A 26,262-nucleotide genomic window follows, 5' to 3' on the forward strand; every position below is an offset into this window, starting at 1 on the left:
GCTGCGTGACCTCACTAGCTACAATAATTAACACAGTTTCGCAGAATTCTTTTTCTGGGCTTTTCCCTGCCCAGAGCTGATCCGGTCACGTGACCTACTATAATCCTCACCAATCCGACATTTACACTTCCAAATACAGGATTTCCTCTTGCGTCATATCTTCGCGACAAGAGCCGATAGAGACCACTGCTGTTGTATTGTAGAAGCTGCCAGTGATGTCTGTAAATTATGCGGCTGGCTTGTCCCCCTATGCTGATAAAGGACGCTGCGGTCTGCCGGAGGTGAGCTCTTTACACAGGTGTGTTGCAATGCTAGCAGCACGGACGGCCATAAAGTACTCTACCTCACTACAGCCGCCGTTCTTCTGAGTCCTTTAATTCGTTATTAACCCTATGTGTAATTATGACAACAGATGTGTCTATGAGATGAAATGATATTCTATGTATATAGTGCTGTGCCCGAAATAGGGAAAATGGGAGCGCAGTTTTCATATTGGCCTTAAGGTGGCGCTGTTCATATTGTAAGTATGTCAATATTATTTATTTAGTTTTTAACCCCTTCAGGATTGAGCCTGTATTGGCCTTCATGACGAAGCAGATTTTTTAAAAATCTGACAAGTGTTACTTTTATGTGGTAATAATTTTGGAACGCTTTTACCTATCCAAGCGATTCTGAGATTGTTTTCTCGTGAGATATTGCACTTTGTTAGTGAAAAAATGTGGTCGATTAAATTCAATATTTAGGCTGGGTTCACACGACCTATTTTCAGACGTAAACGAGGCGTATTCTGCCTCGTTTTACGTCTGAAAATAGGGCTACAATAAGTTGGCAAACATCTGCCCATTCATTTGAATGGGTTTGCCGACGTACTGTGCAGACAACCTGTAATTGACAGCTGTCAAAAGCCGACGCGTAAACTTACAGCCTCGTCAAAAGAAGTGCAGGACACTTCTTGGGACGTTTCTGGAGCCGTTTTCTCATAGACTCTATTGAAAACAGCTCCAAAAATGGCCGAGAAAACGGTGGGAAAAACGCCGCAAAAAACGTGAGTTGCTCAAAAAACGTCTGAAAATCAGGTGCTGTTTTCCCTTGTAAACAGCTCCGTATTTTCAGACGTTTTTGGCTCAGCGTGTGAACATACCCTTATTTGTAAAAAAAAAAACAAGATTTAGAGAATATTTGCAAAAATTAGCATTTTTCTAAATTTAAAAGTATCTATTTGTATACATGCGACTTTTGATCACTTTTTATTGTAGATTTTGGGAGGTGACCAAAAAATAGTGATTTCTAGCATTTGTTTTTTACTTTTTTTTTTTTTTTTGCGGTGTTCACCGTGCGGGAATAATATTATAGTTTTATAGTTTGGGTCGTTATGAACGCCGTGATACCAAATATGTTTACTTTTTTTTAATGTGTTAATTTTTTTTCTATAATAAAAGACTTTTATTAGAGGGAAAAAAAGAATTTTTTGTTTATGTAACTTATTTTGACACTTTTTTTAAAACATTTTTATTATCCTTTTTTTTGTTTTTTCTTGTCCCACTAGGGGACATTTAGACTTGCAGTGCTGATCGCTGCTAGAATACATTACATTACCTACGTAGTGAAATGTGTTCTAACTGTCATTGTCTGGACTCCGGTTGCCGTGACAAGGATCGCCAGCCCCCGCAAATGCATGTGGAGGCTGCCGATCTGCTCTAAACCTCTTAAATGCGGCAATCGCAATCGCGCGGCGGTTAAAGTGTAGCTAAACGTTCAACAAACTTCTGACATGTTATAGTGACGTGTCAGAAGTTTGGATTGGTGGGGGTCCGAGCACTGAGACCCCCACCAATTGCTAGAACGAAGCAGCTGAAGTTCTTGTGTGAGCGCACAGCAGCTTAATTTATGTTCGGCTTTTTACGGAAAGCCGATGTTTCGGAGTACGGGCTCATAGACTTTGTATTGAGTCCGTACGCCGATACATTTATTTCCGGAAATAGCTGAACAGACCCGAAGCAGCTGAACGCTCACACGAGGGCTTCAGCTGCTTCGTTCTAGCGATTCATGGGGGTCTCAGTGCTCGGACCCCCACCAATCCAAACTTCTGACATGTCACTATGACATGACAGAAGTTTGTCGAACGTTTAGCTACACTTTAACTGTTAAAGCGCCAACGTAACTGCATGCCCAGGTGCGCGAAGTTACTGCTCACCTGGACGTGCATTTACACCAAGCTGTGGGAAGGGGTTAAAGGGGTATCTCAGCAATCATATATTTTATTGTCCCAAATGCAAAGTTATGAAAATATGCAAATAACTTTTTCAGGGTTCCCCCTACTATTTTTCCAAGCTCCTTTTCTGCCGTTTATAAGGTTGCCACCCGGCCGGTATTCTAAAGGTCTGACCAGTATTTTTATGGTCCGGTCAATGTCTGTATTTTTTTTTTTTTACCTGTTTAATAGGAGGCCAGTATTTTTCAGTAGCCCTCCCAACCGTCCATGATCCAGCTGTCCCGGGCAGTCAGTGGCATGTCCCAGTTTTAACTGTATCTGCCTCCTCGGGATGAATCAAATGGTGGAGCTCAGCTCCCTGCTTCACCAATCTCTATGTAAAGCCAGCCGTGAGTGGCACGGCACAGACAGGCACAATGCAGTGACGTCATCATGCCTGTCTGCGCCAAGCCACATACAAGCCATACAGACTGGAGGAATAGAGGGATCTCCTCTGCTCGCCGGGAGAATGTATTTTTATTAGGCACAAAAAAGGCATTATACTGGATAAGGGGGCAGCTGTGGGGGCGTTATACGTTTTTGGGGCAGCTGTATGGCATTATACTTGGTGTGGAGGGCAACTATGGGGAAATTATACTGTGTAGGGGCAGCTATGGGGGCATTAAACAATGTGGGAGCAGCTACAGTGGCATTATTCCTTGTGGGGGCAGCTATGGTGGCATTATATTGTGTGGGGGGCTGCTATGGGGTATTATATTGTAGGGGGGGGCTGCTTTGGGGCAATATATTGTATGGGGGCCGCTATGGGGCATTAAATTGTGTGGGGGCCACTATGGGGCATTACATGTTTGTGTGGGGGCCACTATGGGGCATTACATGTTTGTGTGGGGGCCACTATGGGGCATTACATGTTTGTATGGGGAGCCACTATGGGGCATTATACTGTGTGCGTGTGGGGGGCACTATGGGACGCTATACTGTGTGTGTCTGGGGCAGTCTACAGGGTGTGGGGGGCAGCTATGGGGGCAGTCTACTGTGTGTGGGGGGCAGCTATGGGGGCATTATATTGGGGGGGCAGCCATAGGGGCATTCTACTGTGTGTGGGGGGCAGCTATGGGGGCGTTATACTGTGTGTCTGTGGGGGGGCAGCTATTATGCGGGCATTACTGTGTGTGATGAGCACTATGGGGCACTATACTGTGTGGGGGCCCATTATGGGGGCATTCTACTGTGGGTAGGTACTATAGGAGCATGATACTGTGTAGGCTGGACTGTGTATGGGCGGAGTTAGAGGTGTGACTCTGTTGTCCCTCTCTTACAATAATTGAAAGCGGTATGTGTCACGGCTGTGAGGTATGTGAACCCACTAGGCCGCTCTGCCGTAGCGGAGTATCAACTTGCCAAACAAAAGTCAATAACGGTCTCTAGTACAAGAGAACCTGGATAGATGATTTGGCCGACACTCGGAGTGGCAGACGCTCTGCACAGACGACACTCGGCACAGATGACACTCTCGACTCTGGCACTAGATAACGCACCGGATCAAACACAATTATTGGATACAGGAAACGGGAACACTGGATGCAGGATACAAATAAGGGACCATTTGCAAAGACTAAAATGGGCAGACACAACAATGCTCAGGCAAGGAGAGGAAGGGCAGAGCCCTTTTTAAAATCCAGGATGTATTCGGGATTGATTAGGGAACTTTGCACAGGTACGCGCGCTGGCCCTTTAAGGCCAGGAACGAGCACGCGCGCACCCTACAGTGTTCAGTGGAGAAGCTGCAGCCGCATGTGCCGGTGACTCTGAGGAGGGAGAAACTGGGCGCAATTGTATGTTATTGGCGCATGCGCAAGTTACTCTCTTTGCTTCTCCTTTGTTCCTCTGACTCCTCCTACAATGATTTTGGCACTGGCGCAAAGCAGGATAGGAGGTGGAGTATAAGTCCTGTTCACACAGAGTTTCTTGGCGCTGCTTTTGATGCGGAAACTGCACCAAAAAACATCTGAAAACGCTTCCCATTGATTTCAATAGGAGGCGTTATTTCCCGCGAGCTGGAAAAAAACGCTCGCGGGAGAAAAAAGCGACATGCCCTTTTCTGCAGGCGTTTCCGTCTCCAACCACCCATTGACATCAATGGGAGGCAGAAAAAGCGGTTTTCGCAGCGTTTTTTGCCCGCGGCACTCAATGACCGCAGCTGAAAGACGCGGCAAAAAATGTGTTAAGTGTTCTGCCGGCAGGTCAAAATCTGCCTCAAAATTCCTAAAGGAATTTTGAGACAGATTTTTCCGCCTGCAAAAAACCTTGTGTAAACAGGGCCAAAAACTCCTGTTCTGGCGGGAATACATAAGTCAGGGGGCAAGCGTAAACCACGGGAGGATCATCCATAATGTTGGAGCAATAAAGCACTTGCATTATGTGCATGTTGTCTTAGTTTGTGTAGAGGTGGTAATGTTCTTGGTGACTGAATATAATCCACTACATTATGTGCAGGTAGTGCTATGGTGTAGAGCAGGGGTCTCAAGCACGCGGCCCGCGGGCCGCATGCGGCCCCTGGGGCCGTCATCTGCGGGACACAGAGCCGCTAGTATCGGCTCTGCTCCGAGACTCTGGAATTCCCTGACATCGCTGTCCACATATGAACAGCGATGTCTGGGGCTTCCCCAGAGCCGGAGTCCCGATCAGAGCGCTGGTGTCGGCTCTGCTCCGGGACTCTGTGGAATTCCCTGACATCGCTGTCCACATATGAACAGCGATGTCTGGGGCTTCCCCAGAGCCGGAGTCCCGGACAGAGCGCTAGTACAGGCTCTGCTCCGGGACTCTGTGGAATTCCCTGACATCGCTGCCCATATATGGACAGTGTGTCAGGGTCTTGCCCAGAGCGGAGCAGAGCGCTGGTGTCGGCTCTGCTCCTGAACTCTGTGGAATTCCGTGACATCGCTGTCCACATATGAACAGCGATGTCAGGGAATTCCACAGAGTTCAGGAGCAGAGCCGACACCAGCGCTCTGCTCCGCTCTGGGCAAGACCCTGACACACTGTCCACATATGAACAGCGATGTCTGGGGCTTCCCCAGAGCCGGAGTCCCGAGCAGAGCGCTGGTGTCGGCTCTGCTCCGGGACTCTGTGGAATTCCCTGACATCGCTGCCCATATATGGACAGTGTGTCATGGTCTTGCCCAGAGCGGAGCAGAGCGCTGGTGTTGGCTCTGCTCCTGGACTCTGTGGAATTCCCTGACATCGCTGTCCACATATGAACAGCGATGTCTGGGGCTTCCCCAGAGCCGGAGTCCCGAGCAGAGCGCTGGTGTCGGCTCTGCTCCGGGACTCTGTGGAATTCCCTGACATCGCTGCCCATATATGGACAGTGTGTCAGGGTCTTGCCCAGAGCGGAGCAGAGCGCTGGTGTCGGCTCTGCTCCTGGACTCTGTGGAATTCCCTGACATCGCTGTCCACATATGAACAGCGATGTCTGGGGCTTCCCCAGAGCCGGAGTCCCGAGCAGAGCGCTGGTGTCGGCTCTGCTCCGGGATTCTGGGGAAGCCTCTGACATCGCTGTCCATACATCGACAATGATGTCAGGGGCTTCCCCAGAGCAGGAGTCCCAGTGATGTCAGGAGCACAGCTGGAGTCCCAGGAAGAGCCTACTAGCGCTCTGCCTGGGACTCCAGCTCTGGGCAAGCCCCTGACATCACTGGGGCAGCCTCTACAGAGGGCACTAGGGCAGCCTCTACAGAGGGCACTAGGGCAGCCTCTACAGAGGGCACTTTGGCAGCCTCTACATAGGGCACTTTGGCAGCCTCTACAGAGGGCACTGTGGCAGCCTCTACAGAGGGCACTGTGGCAGCCTCTACAGAGGGCACTGTGGCGTTATCTACAAGTGGGTGTGTGACAGTATCTGAAGACGACACTGGCATTATCTAGGGGTGTGTTGCATTATCTACAGAGGGCACTGTGGCCTTATCTACAGAGGGCACTGTGGCCTTATCTAGGGGTGTGTTGCATTATTCACAGAGGGCACTGCGGCAGCATCCACAGAGGGCACTGCGGCAGCATCCACAGAGGGCACTGCGGCACTATCTAAAAAGGGGCTGCCCAATCTTGACGTGTGCTAACTGAGCCGCCAGACTGCATTTAGCGACACTTAAACTGGAAAGCTGGATTGTTGAAATAAGCACGTGGAGAAATATCTCAAATTTTAAACCTAGCGGTATTATTATAGTAATTTAGTATTATTATTCTAGTAATATAGTGTTATAGTAGTTCAAATAACTAATTGATTAACAATAATTTTGTATTGTATCAAATTTGAAAGTAATGCGGCCCGTCAACTTCCCATTTTTTTCTATATGCGGCTCACTTACCCGGCCGAGTTTGAGACCCCCTGGTGTAGAGGTACAGTATTTCGCAACAATATGGTGCTGGAAATGTGTGGGCATGGTAACTGTATTTTGAGACTGTGTATAGTACAGCAGACTACTGGGTAGAGGTTGTGGCTGCTTTTCTCCCCAAACCCTAGCAGCCTTCTCCTCTCCTCGGAGTCTACTCTGCCTGTTTTAGGCTGGGTTCACACGACCACATTAACGTCCGTAATGGACGGACGTATTTCGGCCGGAAGTCCCGGACCGAACTCAGTGCAGGGAGCCGGGCTCCTAGCATCATAGTTATGTACGACGCTAGGAGTCCCTGCCTCTCTGCAGAACAACTGTCCCGTACTGTAATCATGTTTTCAGTACGGGACAGTAGTTCCACGGAGAGGCAGGGACTCCTAGCATCGTACATAACTATGATGCTAGGAGCCCGGCTCCCTGCACTGAGTTCGGTCCGGGACTTCCGGCCGAAATACGTCCGTCCATTACGGACGTTAATGTGATCGTGTGAACCCAGCCTTAGCGCTGGGAGAGAACAACTGCTGACTACTACTATTACTACAGTTAGCTAGTGTTCCCTCCCAGCAGGGTGGGACAAACTTTGCAGCAAAGGATTTGGCTGCCGGTGTTTGGAGAGGAGTAATCCCAGTCTCCTTTCTCTCTGAGCACCAGCAAGCGCATTCTTGGCTTAACCTGCTGTAATAAGAGCTATGATGATGGTTGGTGGGGGGCGGGGTGGGGCGGGTAGGTCCGTCCAAAGCTTCACAATTCTTATCAAATTTAAAGCATACCTCCAATTCTAAAAAAAAATTCATTAATGAATAGTGCATGTAAATATATGAAACGTTGTAAAATGTCATTAAAGAAATATGCTTCTTACTACATTCATCATGCTGCTATGCTCTCTTCTGTTTTTAACATAGAATTCTAAGGAGAGGGGAGGGGGAAAGAGTAAGCTGCTGGAAGAGAGACACACAAACTGCAGTTATATACTTGATACTGCTATATCTACTAAGATCATGCTCTACCACTGTTCAAAGTGAGGTAATAAATCAATTTGCGTGCCTCCTCCTCCTCCCCTTTCCATGGACTTGGAGATGGATGACGAATTCTTAGAGATAAGAGGCTCATTGAAGAGAAGGGGGAGGAAAACAGCCTGAGAAGTGAAAAAGGAAGCATAATTCTTTAATAAAGTATATTACAAATTATTTTATATTTACCTGTACTATTCATTTATGAAAAGTTGTTTTATAACTGGAGGTACACTTTAAGTGTGAAATAACATTGTGTTAAGTCACACCCCCTTTCCCCTGCCAATACTTTTTTGTGAAGGTGGCAACTCTAGTTGTCTGTCTGATTTTCATTGGATGCCACTGTCTTGTAGCGGTGGCATCTGTGCATATTCCTACTAGGCTGGCCAGGTTCTTGGGAGCACACATTTTTTGGGCATGCACCGTAGCGCCCTGCCAACTCTCTGCATTGCTATTGAGTTAAATAGGATGGCTCTGGCACATGTGCAGTATAGTTTGAGCCGTTCTATTCTGCTGTGTAACATACAGTGCAGTTCACAGCTATAAGTATAATAGACATGGCAGTGTGCAGCTAAACATACGATAGACTGCAGAGTTCAGTGTTATATGCAGAAGTCCTGTGTCTGTATATGGCAGAGCCTGCCCCCCAGCAGGTCTCCCCTTCCATGGTCAGCAGCCCTGAAATTACCACGCTAATGAAGTGATCAGTAGGCTACTGTGCCCCTCAAATATGTCTGCGCTGCTGCGGCCAAGATGCTGAGGTTCTACCATGTGTAACACCCATGGCCGCGGACCGTCAGGTTTACTCACCTCCTGTAGGCTGCAACCATGGATCAGTGAGCGCTGGCCCGCATCTCCTCCTCAGGAGACGCCATTGCTCACTTCCACTTCACTCTGCTGTGACTTGTAGGGTGCGCGCGCACGCTCGTGCTCGGCCTTTAAGGGCCAACGCGCACACCTGAATCTGTAACCAAATTAGCCCATGATCCTGGACTATAAGAAGGGCCCTGCCCCTTCCTGCCTTGCCTGAGCGTTGTTGTCGTTTACCTATGTTCGTCTCTGCCATTGGTCCCTTAAATGTTTTCCAGTTCCCAGTGTTCCTGCTACCTATATCCTGTGCTATACCGTGCTATCCTGGTCCAAGTGCCATTTATAGTTGGAGTCGTGTTGTGCTCAGTACTACTCCTGCCTTGTTACACCACGCCTGGTGTCTGCCTACTGCCAAGTTCCCATCCGAGCCTATCTTGCTACTGTCTGAAGTTACCGCAGGTACACCTATTCGAACTATTGACTTTGACTTGTATCCTGTTGGCCAGCTGCCATACCCTCAAGGTGGTACGGCCCAGTGGGTCCACGCACCCTACGTGACACCATGGGCAGGGAGGTTTGCAGGCAGCCATGATGAGGCTGACTGGCTACTTTATAGCAGTCGGATATGATCATGAGAAGACCGGTACGTGCAGGCTCAATGTCACTGGTTTTGATTCACTTTGTATGTTACACTAATGGCTTCTGTACTACATATCAGGTGAATGGGAATAATTAAACAGAGCATCACTGTGTGTTTGGGTGGATGTGAGAAAGTTTGCTATCCCGGGTACTGGAGCTAGAAGTATATAACATATCCAATGGGTGATAAAATCGTTCTGCAGAAATATTGGCCTATGCGAACAAGATAGATTTTCACCGTTGCTGCTAAAGAATACTTTTGCTATAGGGTAAACAGCTGCCATTAAGGGATTAACTTGGTCAGCCGCAACACTTAGGTAAGCTCTACTGGTCCCCATCCACAGATATCAGAGGACCCATGGTGTACCAAGAAAACATTCCCTACACCACCTCCACCAGCCCAAACTATTGACACCTGACAGAAAGGGTTATACTGCTTATGCCGATTTCTGAGCCTCCCATCAGAATGGGGCCACAGAAATCTTGTTTCAACTGCTCAGTGATTTTTGCGTTCTTTTGCCCACTGAAGTCTTGCCCTTCTGTTCTCCCTTAGACAGCAATGGTACTTGAATTGGTAGTCTGCTGTTATAGCCCATCCGTTCTAAGGAATGACAAGTTGTGTTTGGACACGAAAGCGTTGCTCCGCTCCAACTAACATCGACAAGTTGTTGACATTCACTGAATCCCCTTTCACTGGATGTTTCCTCGATCGCTCCACTCCTAATATACTGAGAACCCTTTTGCAGGAGAAAACCCAACGAGGGTGGCGTTTTTTTTTTTTAAATACTTGCCCTGAGTAGTCTAGCACCAATGACATGCCTCGTTTGTAGTCGCTCAGATCGTTTAATTTTCCCATTCTAATGTGGCTTCACACTACGACTGATCCACGGAAAACTTGCTCACTTAATGTTATGGTTTAGTTCTGGGGTTACATGTCTAATTTTGATACAGGGAAGCTCAAATCATGAAATGGCAGTGGTCCCCAATAAATGGTCTTTCAGTGTAAATCTTAGCTCCTCTGCAGTTACTGGACTGTGCCTATAAATTCCATCCATGTGATTCTTTAAATATATAATGTTTTTTAACATTTGCTATTTTCTAGATTTTTGACTCCCCAGAAGAGTTACATCGAAAGGTGAAGGAACTTGCAGATATGGTTCGTACAGCTACATATGTTGTCGTTCATACAGGAGCTGGAATAAGCACTTCATGCGGGATCCCTGATTTTAGGTTTGAAAATATGTTTAATATAACCTTGAGTTTACTTTAGATACGAACATGATTGTTGTATGTGTCTGTAGGAGATATTGAGGTGTGCATGCAACAAACCTGTAGTTTGCCCCACATTCTACGCAGTACATTATGCATTCTCTTATTATTGTGTAAATTTTGCTTGCAAAATGTAGTAAAAGTGCAGTATTTACTTATTATTATTATTATTATGAATAGCAATACAAGAAGTGTATTTTAATATTGCACTGATGCACTATGTATAGGTTTGTACGTTGCTTTCATTGTATGAAGCATAGTAAACTACAAGATCAGTAAAATAAAAATAAAAAGCATTTAGGAAGGTATGTAAGTGGTTTTCATGTCCGTCCAAACACTGAATCTACTTTTACACGGCCCGTCGTTGATCGGCGCTTGTTTGCTCCTTTCACATGGAGCTAGTATGGGGACAAGCACTCTAAACCAATTATCACTCATTCCCATGCAGGGAGATGTGCTGCCGACAACGATAATATTTAAGCCATTTAAAACGATACGATCAGCTGATGAACGAGTGTTTGCTCGTTCATCGGCAGAATGTTGCTCTGTTTAGGCTGGGCAATTATCAGGATTGAGCGTTCTGTGACCTCTCGTTTGCCCAATGATTGGCCGGTGTAAAAGAGCCCTAAGTATCATGGTGAAGTCACCCAGCATAACTCTCTTTTGCCTGAAACGGCTATACTTTTTATCCTTTGGACTCTAAGCCGGGCCGGTTTTAGACAAAGTGTGGCCCTGGGCAAAGTTAAAAGTGGGGCCCCAATGCTGAATTACTGTATCAATAATGCAGTCGATTCAGTAGGCGGTGTGCAGAGAACTGCATCGCTGATTTCTAGCACGTCCAGGAGTGTTGCATGCCCCAAAGAATATGTCCGCCCCCCCCCTCACACAAATTTTATATATATATATATATATATATACACGGTTATTAAATCATACCACATTTAATATTACCTGCAGAATGTTACTGAGCACAACTCACTATTAGAAGCCCAATATTACCAATAATACATTATAAGGCCACATAATACTGCCACACCATAATCACGTAGTGACTGAATAATACCCTCATACTGTTACTGAATAAAAACCACTATACAAAGACCAATATTGCCACCATATAGTGGTAGATGCCAGTTATACACAGGAGCTCTGCAGACCACATAAGTGATTACAGCGCATTTCTATCTAGTGACTCACAGGTGATCATTAGAGTCGTTCACTTTCCCTTTTTTTTCTCCATCCGGCCCAGACCAGTGCCAGCCACAACTCATCTCTGCAGAATTTGACAGACATGTTGGTTTTCTGTCTTTTCCAGCATCCTCCCCTCCTATTTCCCACCTAGCTCCCCGTCCCCTTGTATATAGTGCCCACAGCTCCCCATCCCCTTGTATATAGTGTCACACCTCCCCCACCCCTTGTATATAGTATCACACAGCCCCCCCCCCAAAAAAAATTTGTACTTGCCTAGTACCGTTCCTGCGGAGGACGGAGCACTTCACAGCCTCTGGGCAGGACCCTTGCGCTGGCCAGCGTGATGCAGTGACCTCCTCACGCCTGATGTGGCCTGTAGCCTATAGTATTGAATTGTATCTGCATCCTGAGGAATGCGGCTGGCAATAGCACCGGAGCCCCCCCCCCCAGTTCTAGCGACGCCACTGGGCATGAGGGGGCCCGTGCTGCCTGGCCCATAAATGTTATGGGCCAGGCGGCGCTAGGCCCCGTAGAAGCCACCATGGCTGATCTAGTGGGCAGGGGGCCCTAAGAGGATGGAGCCCTGGGCAATTGTGGGAACCAGGAGGTCAGTTGGCACTCCACTCTTGCCGGCCAGCGGTCCGCTGATTTCGGCAATTAACCCCTTAAAGAGGCTCTGTCACCAGATTTTGCAACCCCTATCTGCTATTGCAGCAGATAGGCGCTGCAATGTAGATTACAGTAACGTTTTTATTTTTAAAAAACGAGCATTTTTGGCCAAGTTATGACCATTTTTGTAGTTATGCAAATGAGGCTTGCAAAAGTCCAAGTGGGTGTGTTTAAGAGTAAAAGTCCAAGTAGGCGTGTATTATGTGCGTACATCGGGGCGTTTTTAATACTTTTACTAGCTGGGCGTTCTGATGAGAAGTATCATCCACTTCTCTTCAGAACGCCCAGCTTCTGCCAGATCACGCTGTGACGTCACTCACAGGTCCTGCATCGTGTCAGACGAGCGAGGACACATCGGCACCAGAGGCTTCAGTTGATTCTGCAGCAGCATCGGCGTTAGCAGGTAAGTCGATGTAGCTACTTACCTGCAAACGCCGAACTGCTTTTTTTTTCTTTTGCTTTTTATGATAGGAAAAAATGAAACCGTAAAAAAAGTACACATTTGGTATCACCGCGTTCATAACTACCTAAACTATAAAACTATGTTATTTTTCCCGCGCAGTGGGCACCGCAAAAAATAGATAAAATACAATGCCAGAATCTCAATTTTTTTTGGTCACCACACCTCCCAAAATATAGAATAAAAAGTGACGTACCCTAAAATAGCACCAATAAAAACTACAGCCCATCCAGTAAAAATCATGTTATGACTCTCAGAATATGGCAACACAAAAAATATATTTTTTAAAAAAAAAGTGATTTTATTGTGCAAACGCTGCAAAACATAAAAAAACTATATACATATGGTATAGTTGTATCGTATCGACCCGCAGAATGAAGTAAAATGTCAATTATAGCGCACAGGGAACTCTGTAAAAAAAAAAAACTTGATCAAAGAGTTATATGTACCAATAATAACTACAGATCATCCCCAGAAAAAAATAAGCTCTCAGGCCGCTTAATCGACCAAAAAAAAAAAGTTATGGCTCTCTTTTTCTTTGTAAAAGTAGTAAAATATATGGAGGAATCACCGTCTTTTTCCAATTTCAGCCCGCAAAGAATTCTTTTTCAGTTTCCCAGTACATTATATGGTACTTTTAAATGGTGTCAATAGAAACTCCTCCCACAATAAATAAGCCCTCACACCACTCTATTCACCGAGAAATAAAAAGTTATGGCTCTTTAATCATATTTTATGCTGCAGATTTTATTGCATTTTTCTGTATATAAACTTGTCAGATACATTTCTGAGATGGAAACGCAAGATAAATTCACATACTGCGGATGGTCAATTTACGTGCAGAAAAATGTCCTCAATGTGTAGATGAGATTACATGAAATCTCATTTACTTTGTTGGTACTCTGTTACGCTATAAATTTGCTGCAGGTAATACGCAATGTGTGCATGTAGCCTATTATGGTTTTTTGGGGGGGGGGATACAAGAAACTATTTTGCCAATTTTTTTTTGGTGTTTTTTACATTTAGCCACATATTTTTGTATATGTCTTACATATAACACAGTGGATCAACACTTGCTTAGTGGTCCAAAGTCCTGTTTTCAGATTAAAGGACCTGTGGGTTGAAGGACCTGTGGGTGACGTCACGCTGTGTGTCTGCAGTGAAAGAAGCTGGGTGGGAACGATGAGAAGTGTATGATGCTGATTTGTCAGCGTCATACACTTCTATTCACAACGCCCAGTTGGTAAAAATACAATACACGCCCAGTTGGTAAAACGAGAAAACACGCCCAGTTGTCCATTGAAAAGCTCATTTGCATAAATATAAAATTGCTCATAACTTGGGCAAAAATGATCGTTTTAAAAAAAAACGAAAAACGTTGCTGTTCTCTACATTGCAGCGCCGACGCCCATTCAATAGGAGATAGGGATTTGATAATCTGGTGACAGAGCCTATTTAATCTGAAAACAGGACTTTGGACCACTAAGCAACAGTGTTGGTCCACTGTGTTATATGTAAAACATATATAAAATATGTGGCTAAATGTAAAAAACCATAATAGGCTACATGCACACAATGCGTATTACCTGCAGCAAATTTACAGCGTAACCGTACCAACAAAGTAAATGAGATTTCATGTAATCTCATCTACATATTGAGGAAATTTTTCTGCGTGTAAATTGACCATCACATTCAATAGGAGATAGGGATTTGATAATCCGGTGACCAGTGCCTCTTTAAAATAAATTTAGGATTTCATTTGGAAATCAAGGTCCCAGAGTCTGGAGGAAGAGTGGAGAGGCACTCAATCCAAGTTGCTTGCGGTCCAGTGTGAAGTTTCCACAGCCAGTGATGGTTTGGGGAGCCATGTCATCTGCTGGTGTTGGTTCACTGTGTTATTTCAAGTCCAGAGTCAACGCAGCCATCTAGCATGAAATTATAGAGCACTTCATGCTTCCCTCTGCTGACCAGCTTTATGGAGATGCGGCTTTCATTTTCCAGCAGGACTTTGCACCTGCCCACACTGCCAAAAGTACCAATACCTGGTTTAATAGCTACAGTATCACTGTGCTTGATTGGCCAGCAAACTCGCCTGACCTAAACCCCATAGAGAATCTATGGGGTATTGTGAAGAGGAAGAGGAGAGACACCAGACCCAACAATGCAGACGAGCTGAAGGCCGCTATCAAAGCAACCTGGGCTTCCATAACACCTAAGACCCATCTATCTATCCTATCTATCTATCTAATCAAATTGTGCGAGCCCACCTGCCACGACAAGGCAACCATATACAGGGGGTCCCTACACTGAACATTATATCCCTATAATAGGAGACTTACCTCTCTCCTTAGGACTAAACCCACAATAAGCTCAGGATAGGTAGGAACCTGGTTTATGCTATTTTAATTAAAAACAGCCTAGGACAGGTGGGAGGAGAGCATTGAGACGGTCACCCCCCCCATTTACTACAGACAGAAAAGTTAGTCCCCGCCTCCTGAGACATAAAATGCAATTAGAATAATAAAAATGCATTATAAATATAAAGTGTGCGTGTATTATATATGTATGTGTGTGTATATAGATATATATATAATTTATTCTTGTTGGAGATTATATGGATAGAATGATAGATGGAGATATAGCTATCTATCCATCATTCCTCTGTGTCCGAAGAGGGGATTAAGGGAGGAATTTGAGGTTTTGTTTTTGTTGTATTCTCTATAATTACTGTTGCTTTAACAGGTCATCTAATCCTTTTTATCTCTTTTGACCATGCTATACAGTATGTCTTCTATGTTGCTTAACCCCAAATGTTTTATAATTTTGTTGTTTGTTCTATGCAATTAAAAATCTTTGAGAAGTATCAGAAAAAGTCCACACTTTCGATTTCTCATTTTATTTAAGGTTAAGAATGTACCCTCTTATTTGTATTACTTATCAAATTAATGCAAATGTCTCTTTTCTTTCAGAGGTCCTAATGGTGTGTGGACATTAGAGGAAAAGGGTTTAAATCCTAAATTTGACATAACATTTGAAACTGCACATCCATCTGCAACACATATGGCACTGCTGCAGCTACAGAGAGTTGGTACCTTGAAGTTTTTGATTAGCCAAAATGTAGATGGTTTACATATAAGATCTGGATTCCCCAGGTATGTTGCTTTTGTTCTCTTTTTCATTCTGTATTTTAAAGAGACCCATGAAGTTACATTTTTATCCTTCAAATAACATTTTGTCAATAATGAGTCATTCCCTCCTTTTAGACATGTAGACGTTCTGGAGTACAAGATAATAATTTTTCCGAAAGACATCACAGCACTATCTATCAAATATGATAAATTTAAATTCATGCAACGTGTCAACTATATAGGACTTGCACGTCAACCACATAGACTGATGTCTAAAAAAATAAAAGGGGGAAAAAAAGGTGAGAAGAAGGGAGAAAAAAAAAGCAGGGGCACACCAACAGTTGTACTTTCAAGAGCGCAGGACCATCGAAGTCAAGACAATCACCATTCCAATTAAGTTCGGAGATTCCTTAAAAGTCCGCCAACCATGTCAAGTCTTTTAAAAACGAAACACCCTATATTTATTTGCTATTAGGTGCTACATTCTGTAGAGATGGTCAACCTCTGCCACCTATTCTAAGATAGAGGGAGTTACAGTAGAAGCCAGTGACGTGGGGTAATCATCCGTGTAGCTGTAAAAAAAGTGTCTAAGTAACCCTTTTTTTTAATTAGTTGGAGGGGTCAAGGGATCAAAGATAATAAAGCTACCTGTGGGTTCTTTGCAATCACATGGGAAAGGATTTCAAAAACCTTGTCCCACAAGCAGTGTACTGGTGGACAACCCCACCATTTATGTAACATGGAGCCCACTGTCTCATTAGATCGCCCTCATTCATCAGGAACAAAGGGATACATTTTGTGCAGATCCAGAGAACAACGATAATACCTGGAGAGAATCTTAATTTTTTTTTCTCTTGGGCCCGACAAGCCATAGGGAGATTGTAAGAGAAAAGCCTTCACCCATTGTTTAGAGGAAAACCTGCTGCCAATTTCTAATTCCCAATTCTCTGTGAACCAAGAAAGGGACCCATCGGAGGAATCCTGTAGGATTCTGTAGAGATGAGATCTAGTTCTATATAGATATTCCTCTTGTAAGAGGAGAGCCTCTATAGGCTTTAGATCCATTTGAAGCACTTGGAGTGGCTGGAGGGAATGCAAAAAGGATTGTAGTTGAGTATAGGAGAACCAGGAGAGGGGGGCCTCCGGGACAGGAAGCTCTAAAAGCAGACCATAAGGACAGAGAAAGCAAGTTCTTAACCTATTTATATTCTTTATATAACCTTTTATTTTTGGAGCGTTCGTCCAGTAGAAAAAATTTACCATGCCCTCCGGGAGGAATGCATTTTTGTTAAATAAGGAGGGTGAGTGGGTCAGAACAATGTCCGATCTCCAGCCTGTTTACGAAGTGATCCAACACGATAAGAAAGCTCTGGGTAGGAGATAGGAATAAGCAGCAGGCACACGGCACACTATAAAGTAGTATAGCCATAACTATAGCGTATATGCTTCCCAAAAGCAAAATGGGTGCTCGCCTATTGAAGTTATGCAAGCATAGGCGCAACTCTAGTGATGGCGTACAGGGTAGGGTATATGTCAACTTCCGCGGTCCTCCAGCAGGGATAAGCTGCGGGTAAACTTCGATGAAGGAAGAAAATTAAAAAGGAAGGTATGGGATGCGCTGCCAGACAGTAAAGTGCAGGGACTTCAATGGTGCATTAAAAAGCAGGATCAGTTTAATTGAATTACGTGCATCAGGGGTTGTTATCCCTTTCATCCGGTATATGAGCTATACATACACACAGGCTGGTTTATATAATAGTGGAAGCCATAAAATAATATCTTCGGTCAATCAATTAGTAGTCCATATATAAAAGATCTTTTTCAAGGAAAACATATACAATGTGATACAAAATAGAATTTAACAGAAGTCTAGATTAAAAGAATTAAAAAGACAATTGTATAGTGAGTGATTCATGATCTTAAAGTTGCGTATTTCATATTGGCCAGAAATTAAGGTCACTGGTAGACAGAATTAATAAACTCATTGCAAATGCATAACAATGGTGGATTGTAACCATTGGCAACCTAGTAATAGCAGTGGTAACAATATCTACAAGATCAAAACAGTTCATCGGCTGATGTTTTAAAAAACAGCCACAGAGTAGGTCTCCGTGAGGTAGAGGCAAGGGATCGGTGTGTTCGCCTAGCATAGTGTTGATTACCCGCTATGCTAGATGGTGTGCTGTGAATATAGCTGGCTGCTAGGTAAGCCAGGTACGGATACTCGTAGGGATGAAAAATAACCTGGTATCGTAATAATAAACACTATCGGGATGGGATAGTCCGTATAATAGCTGTGGATCATATGGGATGGTGTGTCATTAACCTAGCTGGTTGTTAGGTGACCAGAGGACATTGTGACTATGTATGACCTTGGGGATCAAAATTAACTCCGTATTGAAATGGACACTGGCAGAATAAAATGGTAATTTAACAGTCTGTCTCTTATGTGCTAATATGAACACTTTTATGAGAACTTCTACTCAGAACCCAGGCAGCTCCATCAGAGATGTGTTTGGCGTATGACATCTGTCAATCTCTGGCGGTGTTGCCTGGGTTCTGGATGTAAGTTTTCTGAAAAGGATTCACATTAAGTGTCAGAATGCTGAAATCAGCATGTCTGTCATTACATTATTCTGCCCTTCAGTGAGGCCAAGTTCCATTAAGGGCACCCTAAAACCTGTCCACATAAAATGCTGCCGCCATTTACCGTATTTGGCCAACACACAGGCACAGACTGAATCTGTCTAGGATTAAACAGGTTAACTTCTAGCAAACTAGCATTCAGAGGGTTAACACTACTAAGCAATACTTTTTTCCTCTTCAAGGTTGTGGGAAAGTTAGCCATTTTTGGACCCATTAGTGCTTTGGAGATTAGCCGTCTACTCCGAGATACATTCACCTCCCACTTGTTGTCATCTCTATCTGAGCTGGGACCCCACATAGAAACATTCGTGCTTTGTGTATGTTTGCAAACAAATTTCATTATCAACTATTTAATAGATTTAACAAGGACGTGAATTACATAATTAAAACGTAACCCATAACAGTCTCGGATGTAGTCCTAGATGTTCCCCGTACAAATTTAGATATGTCCGAGGTAAGCGGGTTAAAAAAAAAAAAAAAAGTAGTGTCATGGGAAGTTTTAGAACATATAAAGATTCACTTTAAATTTCTAAGCAAACCATACCTGTCAAGTTCCCTCAGCATCAAAGGTAAAGATATTCTGGGATGGGTTACATATAGCAATAGAATAAATGTGTAGAGTATGGCTTTATATTCCTTATTCTGCACTACAATATCCCTGATGTCTTGGTTGTTGCGCTTGGCGCACCACCAGGTGCTCCATTCCAAGGCCGTACAATAAAGGGGATAAGGACACTGGGGAGCTGTGGAGAATGCCATTGGATCTAGCAGTAGGTTCAAAGTACAAGGCCATGATGTTGTGCAACATAACAGAACAAAGGTCAATTTGAAACAAAATGCTCCAAAGGAATGCCCAGTTTACCGGGTCAAAAGCCTTCTCGGCATGCACTGACACATAATGCAATCTCAAATTTTGCCAGGTTTGGCAAATAGTAGCAGGGTTTTGACCGCATTATTCCTGGCTTCTACTGGTCACAAAGCAAACCTCCACATTATGTACAAGAAGTGACAAGTGCAGGGCTAAGATTTTGGCATTCAACTTCACATTCACATTAAAATGGAATATAAACTAAAACTTGAATATACAGTGTGGTTGTAAAGGATCTGCCAGGCACAGCTTCGGGGTTAACTTCCATAGGTAATCAGTCTTCACCTGAGTCTGTCTCTGAGACTGACTCCAGCTTCCACCACTCAGGCTGGCAGGCTTAGGAGTGGGAGAGCCTATCGCAGCCTGGCCAGACTCGGCTAGCTCCCGCCCTCTGTCTATTTATACCTGCCTTTCCTGTTCCTCCTTGCTTGTGATTCTTCCCTTGTGTTTTCCTGGCCCAGCTACAGCTTCTGACTATTTGATCCTGCTCCATACTGACCCTGGCTTACTGACTACTCTCCTGCTCTGCGTTTGGTACCTTATGCACTCCTGGTTTGACTCGGCTCGTTCACCACTCTTGTTGCTCACGGTGTTGCCGTGGGCAACTGCCCCATTTCCCTTAGCTTTGTGTACCCTTGTCTGTTTGTCTCGTGCACTTACTGAGCGTAGGGACCGCTGCCCAGTTGTACCCCGTCGACTAGGGCGGGTCGTTGCAAGTAGGCAGGGACAGAGTGGCGGGTAGATTAGGGCTCACTTGTCCGTTTCCCTACCCCTATCATTACAGTGGTCTTTTCCCATTTTAGGAAGGGTTTAGATGTGAGCATTAAGAGTTTTGCGGGGCAAAGGTATGTGCCTCTGACACGGCATTACAATTTTTTTCAGAAAGTATTAAAGAGGAAAGATTTTATAAAATATATTTTGTACCCTAGCCATCTGGCCCTGGGCTTTTTCCAGAGGGACAGAGCTTTATGACCGAGGCCAGTTTCTCTTTCCTGAATTCTGAGACTAGGTCCTCACTATAGGGTTTCCACATCATTTTTGCCGATCTTGGTTTGAAAAGGCGAGGACGCATGTAAGAAAATTGACCCCTAATGTTATATTAAGTCATTCATGTGTCAGTCAAAAATTCAGAAATCGTGTCTTTTGAGGCAGTACAGTCCGTATCATCAAGAAGGCCAGTGTTCAGGGGACGTTGCCAGGAAAGAATCTGGCAGCAGAAAGGAAAGGTAGATGGTCCAAAAAGATCATGGTGCCAGTGGAGTTAGAGGATGTCCAACTCACTAAATGAAGACCAACAAGGAAATAATCAATTCCGCTATATTATGGACCGCAGAATAAAAAGTGTAGTCTCCTTCCCTGGGATGTACTCCCACAAGTCAACAAGCTTGAGATTAAAAAGATTGTACAGAGGACCTACCTGAGGAAGTATACATAAACCTGTACAAAACGAGATTGAAGTCACCACTAGCTATTAGGTAACCCTCATCTCAAGTGGCTTGAGGAGTTCGCTATGTCAGGCAAGTCCTTACCTGACCCTGGTTACGGAGATTGAAATTGATGAGTACAGTTTAGAAAATTCTAAATTGGGAGCGAAACAAAATGTATCTACTGTCCAAGATCATGTTTTACTGTCCGGATAGTGCATATCAAGCGTTTTTGTAGAGCTAGAACAACTCCTTCACATCTAAAGGCAGGGTTAATACTATGGTACCACTGTGTAAAGTAACTACTTTTCAGTGTGGGGAAATGGTCCGTTCTAAAAAATTAAGGGCACCCACCTTGTGCATACCCTAGACAATTTTGTTCATCCACCTCAAACTGCATCATTTACAATAAAGCAAACTTGTAAATTTATATTTAATGCAAAGGTCTGTATTTTTTTTCTTTCTTTATTTTGCAGGGATCACCTGGCAGAGCTTCATGGAAACATGTTTGTTGAGGAATGTACAAAATGTGGCAAGTCAGTATCTGGATAGTATTTACTTTTTTGTTTCTAAATGTTTCCCTGTAAAAAATTATTTTTCTGGAGACTTCAGAATAAATCTACACGATAACGAACATCAGTTGAACTGCGGTCACCTCCGTCAGCCATCATGGTGTGGTGCTTTTTCTGAACTAAAAGTGTTGGATATGTGTGACAGAGGACTTGAATACAGCAATAATGCAAATAATAAATAACATTCATCATCTGTCACATATTCTATTCTCCAGTAAAGTATGTTTCATCAAAATGCCATTTTAACCGTTCTTTACCTTTTTTTTTTTCCTTTTTTTTAAATTTATTTCTTTTTTCTTTTTTTTTTTCCTCCTTTTTTGCTTCAGATTAAAATATATTCTTGCCTTACAGACAGTATGTTCAAGATTATGTGGTTGGAACCATGGGTTTAAAACCTACTGGTAGACTCTGTGATGTTGCCAAAGTAAGAGGTCTACGAGCATGCAGGTAAAAAGTAAATATGTAGATAAAGAATAAGTTTAATCTTAAGATGGGCTTATATCCGGCAACAAGATGATTGTTCTAGTGTGTGAAAGAATGATAAAATAATGAAAACCGATACTATTTGCCTAAATGCTCTACAATAAGCTCAATAAATCAATGTAGCCAAAAAGATAAATATTTTATTAATTTTTACACAGTCTTACAAACTGTTTTAAAAACACCCAATAAAAAAATGCAACAAAAACAGGACAGTGTTTACATAAGGCAGGGCAGGAATGGTGGTGATATAATATCTAGAAACAAGAAATTAATGTCAACTGTCTATAATAACATCTATGCAGTATACCAAAATACATCATTATATCTAGGCAGAAGCAAATTCCAATCTGGGTTTTTATCATAAAAGTTAACATCACCCCACCATATGCCATGTTAACTTTTGTACAACTATTGTGCAAAAATGTATAAAATATTTATCTTGCTACATTGATTTATTGTAGAGCATTTAGGAAAATAGTATCGGTTTTCTGTGTGTTATTGGTTCCTATGTGCAAGGATTATGATCTATTACATCTTCATAAATATTTATAGTATTCTTTGTCTCCGTTCAATGAATGATGAAATAATGTCTACAACGTCAAGGTTTGGGGAACATTGTAAGGTGTAAATAAGAAAAGCGATTTCCGCATCTATTTACCGTTTGATTCATATTCATCATTTATATTCATCCTGTTGGAGTTTGTCAGGATGTAAACTTATAAAAATGATAAATGTCATTGATTTTCAGGGGAAAGCTGATGGATACAATCCTTGATTGGGAAGATTCTCTGCCGGATAAAGATCTGAATCTTGCAAACGAAGCCTCCAGGTATCTGGTTGGAACAATAACTTTATTTTCAGCCTTCCTTCTATTCGGCAATCAAGTATCTTATTCGGTTTCTTTTTCTCTTCAGAAAAGCAGATCTGGCCATTACTCTTGGAACATCTTTACAAATTAAACCCAGTGGGAACCTTCCTCTGTTGACTAAACGTAAGGGTGGGAAACTGGTGATCGTAAATCTGCAGCCAACCAAACATGTGAGTTTCTAAACAACTAGGTTACATGGGAGAATAGTCCTGAAACTCCAGTAGATAATGGCAATTCTAGTTCCAGCATGAAATGTTATCTGTGTCAGCAGAAATGGTCACTGAATGCTCTTGCCGCTGTGAACTCCTCCGGCATCCATCTCTGTTAGCAGGGTGTAGGCTAGCAGAGGGAGCATTTGGGAGGTAAACATATGTGGGCAAGCACGCTGGGGATGGATAGGTAGAGACCCTGTTGCTACTACTGTTGAGGGAACGGAGGGGGGGGACGACGACTATATAGACAATATAACAGTTGCATTACAACCATGAATATACCACAGTTTACTGTTGCCATGTAGCCCTAGCCTTGTTGGTACCTTGGCACTTGAGAAAATTTCACCGAACAATTATGACCAATTTGGGCACACTCTGCTAAAAAAAAGTTTGCCACCCCTGCTTTAGGACATGCCATTAATATGTGATTGGTGCAGGTCCGGCTTCTTGGAAGTCAGACCTGCACCAAGATTGCTGAACCAGACAAAGCACACAGATGAGTGTCAGGCCCCTTCATTCTTGTGATCATGAAGGGTCGCAGCAGTCGAATATCACACTGATCGCATATTGAGGTCATGTCCTAGGGAAAGTGTTTTTCATACGTGGGCCAGTTTGTGCACGTGTCCATATCCTTTGCAATACGTGTTGCTAGTCAGATTGCATGCGTGCTGATATTTTCCAAGTTATTGTGTGGAAAGTAAGATGTGTTTCAGAAGCAACTAACCCACATGCCAGTTTTCGTTTTGTTTTATAGAAAGTTTAATTCAAGATGCCATTTGTTAGCAATTTCTGTACAGCTTTCACATGCCATTAACTGTAGTTGTCACACTGCTGTATAAATTAGGAAAATGTGTTTGTCTTTCTAATACTAACTTAAAGAGGCTCTGTCACCAGATGAGCAAATCCCTATCTCCTATTGCATGTGATCGGCGCTGTAATGTAGATAACAGTAACGTTTTTTTTAAATTTTAAAACGATCATTTTTGGCCAAGTTATGAGCAATTTTATATTTATGCAAATGAGCCTATCTAATGCACAACTGGGCGTGTTTTCTCTTATTTCCAACTGGGCGTGTATTGTGTTTGTAACATCTGGGTGTGTTTACGTGTTTTACTAGCTGGGCGCTGTGAATAGAAGTGTATGATGCTGACTAATCGGCATCATTCACTTCTCATCGTTACCACCCAGCTTCTGGCAGTGCACAGACACACAGCGTGTCCTCGCTAGTCCGACGCGATGAAGTTCCTGTGGGAGGAAGTGACGTCACAGCGTGATCTCGCGAGATCACGCTGTGTGTCTCTGCACTGCCAGAAACTGGGTGGTAACGATGAGAAGTGAATGATGCTGATTCGTCAGCATCATACACTTCTATTCACAACGCCCAGCTAGTAAAACAAGTAAACACGCTAAGATGTTACAAACACAATACACGCCCAGTTGGAAATAAGAGAAAACATGCCCAGTTGTCCATTAGAAAGGCTCATTTGCATAAATATAAAATTGCTCATAACTTGGCCAAAAATGATCGTTTTTCAAAAAAAAAAAAATGTTACTGTTATCTACATTGCAGCGCCGATCACATGCAATAGGAGATAGGGATTTGATCATCTGGTGACAGAGCCTCTTTAACAGCGATCCCCACCTTTCTACCTAGGATCGTAATGCTGACCTGCGTATTCATGGATATGTGGATGAAGTAATGACACAACTAATGCAGAGTCTGGATCTCAAAATTCCTGGGTGGACTGGTCCTCCAACTAAATCAGAAACAAAAGATCAGGTGACTGACCACCCGTCTTACTGCAATGGAGATTCAGAATTTGCACATATTAAAATTGAAAAAAGGGACACTTGCATTGAAGAGAAGCCCCACCTGCCCAAAAGAGCAAAAGTGGAGACCATTTGTACGTGAATTTTGATTGGAATTTAGAGTCAGTGTAAGAGATTGTCTTGTTTAAAATGAGATATTTCAGTGCTGATTTATTAGTATACGTATAAGAAATGATCAAAATCCTTTGGAATGGGAGCAATATAGAGCAGTCACAAGGATTATTGAATCTCACGGCACCCTGAACTTCTTGTTCATACATTAATGTGCAAAAAGGTGTACATAGCCTTACATTGTAAATGCACTGCAGTATTGTTTAGTTTGTGGGTTCGCCAAATGTGGTTTTCCCTAAAATGTAATTTTGACCAGAAAAAAAATAAACAAAAAAACCCAAATGTGTGAGAACAAAATTTTAAAAATTGGAAGTACCTTTTTCCATTAGACCCAAGTATCGATTCAAACATAAACAACTTATGGCAACTAAAGCTGGTCATACATGGCCATGAACACTCATTCAGCTTGACCTCCCCATAAGCATGCATGTATATTCCAGTGGGAAGAGGGAGACAAGCTGCTGTCAGACACCTCTCACAGAGATTTTTCTTCTTGGAGAACAGCGGAGTACGAAATCCAACATACCCAATACTTGTTTCCCACAACATCTGCTGCTGAGAGGCCTTGATACATGGTGGGATCCATCAGTTTTTTGTATGGGGCCTTTACACAAGGTCACTGAAGTAGAGCGGTTCCCCCTTATTTTACTTTGTGCTAAACATGTACATGTGGGTGGAAAATTGGTTGAATGTGATCTAGAATCTATCTTGTTGGCTGCCTTGTAAGACAGTGCTTCTATACTATAATGTAACATCGTAAACCATCAGTGAGGTATGTGCAGCAAGTCCGATGACCGCATCCTATGTTGTGTGTGATCTTTTATACCCTTTTTATGTTACGTAACTTTATTTTGTACCTCAGTCAAGTAAATGTTTTAGTTTCTCAGAAGGAAGATAACGTTTCTACAAGCAATGTATTTATCAACGATTCTCCCTTTTAGTAGTTTTTATACAATTGTTTAAATACACAAAATATGCTAGTTTCTTTTTTGTCATCCTATATTTATAGGTTTATGTAATATGTTCATTTTCTCAGAAGTCAGGCAAACTTGTCTGGGCAACAATAAAATGCGTACAATTCTCTGCTGTGACTTTTCTATTATGTAACTGTATTTTTATTTAACATTTTGAATGTACAATAAAATGTTAAGAACAATATCCGACTACAAATGGAAGGGGGTTTTGCTCACTAATTTCCGTCGCCGTTGATATTTTGTAGGACAAGATATATACAGTTGCAAAAATCCACGTAATCCCCATAATTTTTTTGCATCAATTACTAATAAAATGTGGTCCTTGTCACAATTCTAGACAATCATAGGCATAATCTAACTAAACTAACCACAGGATAGGTGATAAATATCTGATTGGTGGGGGTCTGACTGCTAGGACCCAACCGTTCCATGAGAACAGGCTTACCTCACTGTTCCTGGGAGTCCCATGTGAATGGAGCGGTACTGCACATA

At 43.1% G+C, this 26,262-nt stretch overlaps 1 protein-coding gene across 3 annotated transcripts; it reads left to right on the plus strand.

The window, feature by feature from the left end:
• Nucleotides 1-24: 24 nt before the first annotated feature.
• SIRT6 (sirtuin 6) lies at nt 25-25,876 on the plus strand. Of its 3 annotated transcripts, none has more exons than XM_075850635.1 (8): nt 25-281; nt 10,168-10,295; nt 15,624-15,806; nt 21,197-21,256; nt 21,644-21,739; nt 22,524-22,604; nt 22,690-22,813; nt 24,510-25,876. In XM_075850635.1, the coding sequence occupies exons 1-8, from the start codon at nt 216-218 to the stop codon at nt 24,765-24,767; spliced, it is 996 nt and encodes a 331-aa protein (XP_075706750.1). In that variant the 5' UTR covers nt 25-215; the 3' UTR covers nt 24,768-25,876. The 3 variants fall into 3 exon arrangements, with proteins under 3 accessions (XP_075706750.1, XP_075706754.1, XP_075706758.1); XM_075850639.1 differs by having other exon boundaries at nt 213-298; XM_075850643.1 differs by lacking the exon at nt 25-281 and adding an exon at nt 321-520.
• Nucleotides 25,877-26,262: the final 386 nt, after the last annotated feature.

This window comes from Rhinoderma darwinii, chromosome 1, assembly GCF_050947455.1.
Source record: "Rhinoderma darwinii isolate aRhiDar2 chromosome 1, aRhiDar2.hap1, whole genome shotgun sequence".
NCBI classification, from domain to species: domain Eukaryota; kingdom Metazoa; phylum Chordata; class Amphibia; order Anura; family Rhinodermatidae; genus Rhinoderma; species Rhinoderma darwinii.

Excerpts from the sequence above, each read along its gene's own strand:
- SIRT6 (XM_075850635.1), top strand. The coding sequence starts at position 216 with ATGTCTGTAAATTATGCGGCTGGCTTGTCCCCCTATGCTGATAAAGGA. Across the intron at positions 282-10,167 it reads GACGCTGCGGTCTGCCGGAG|ATTTTTGACTCCCCAGAAGA; the intron begins GTGAGCTCTTTA and ends GCTATTTTCTAG. Across the intron at positions 10,296-15,623 it reads TGCGGGATCCCTGATTTTAG|AGGTCCTAATGGTGTGTGGA; the intron begins GTTTGAAAATAT and ends CTTTTCTTTCAG.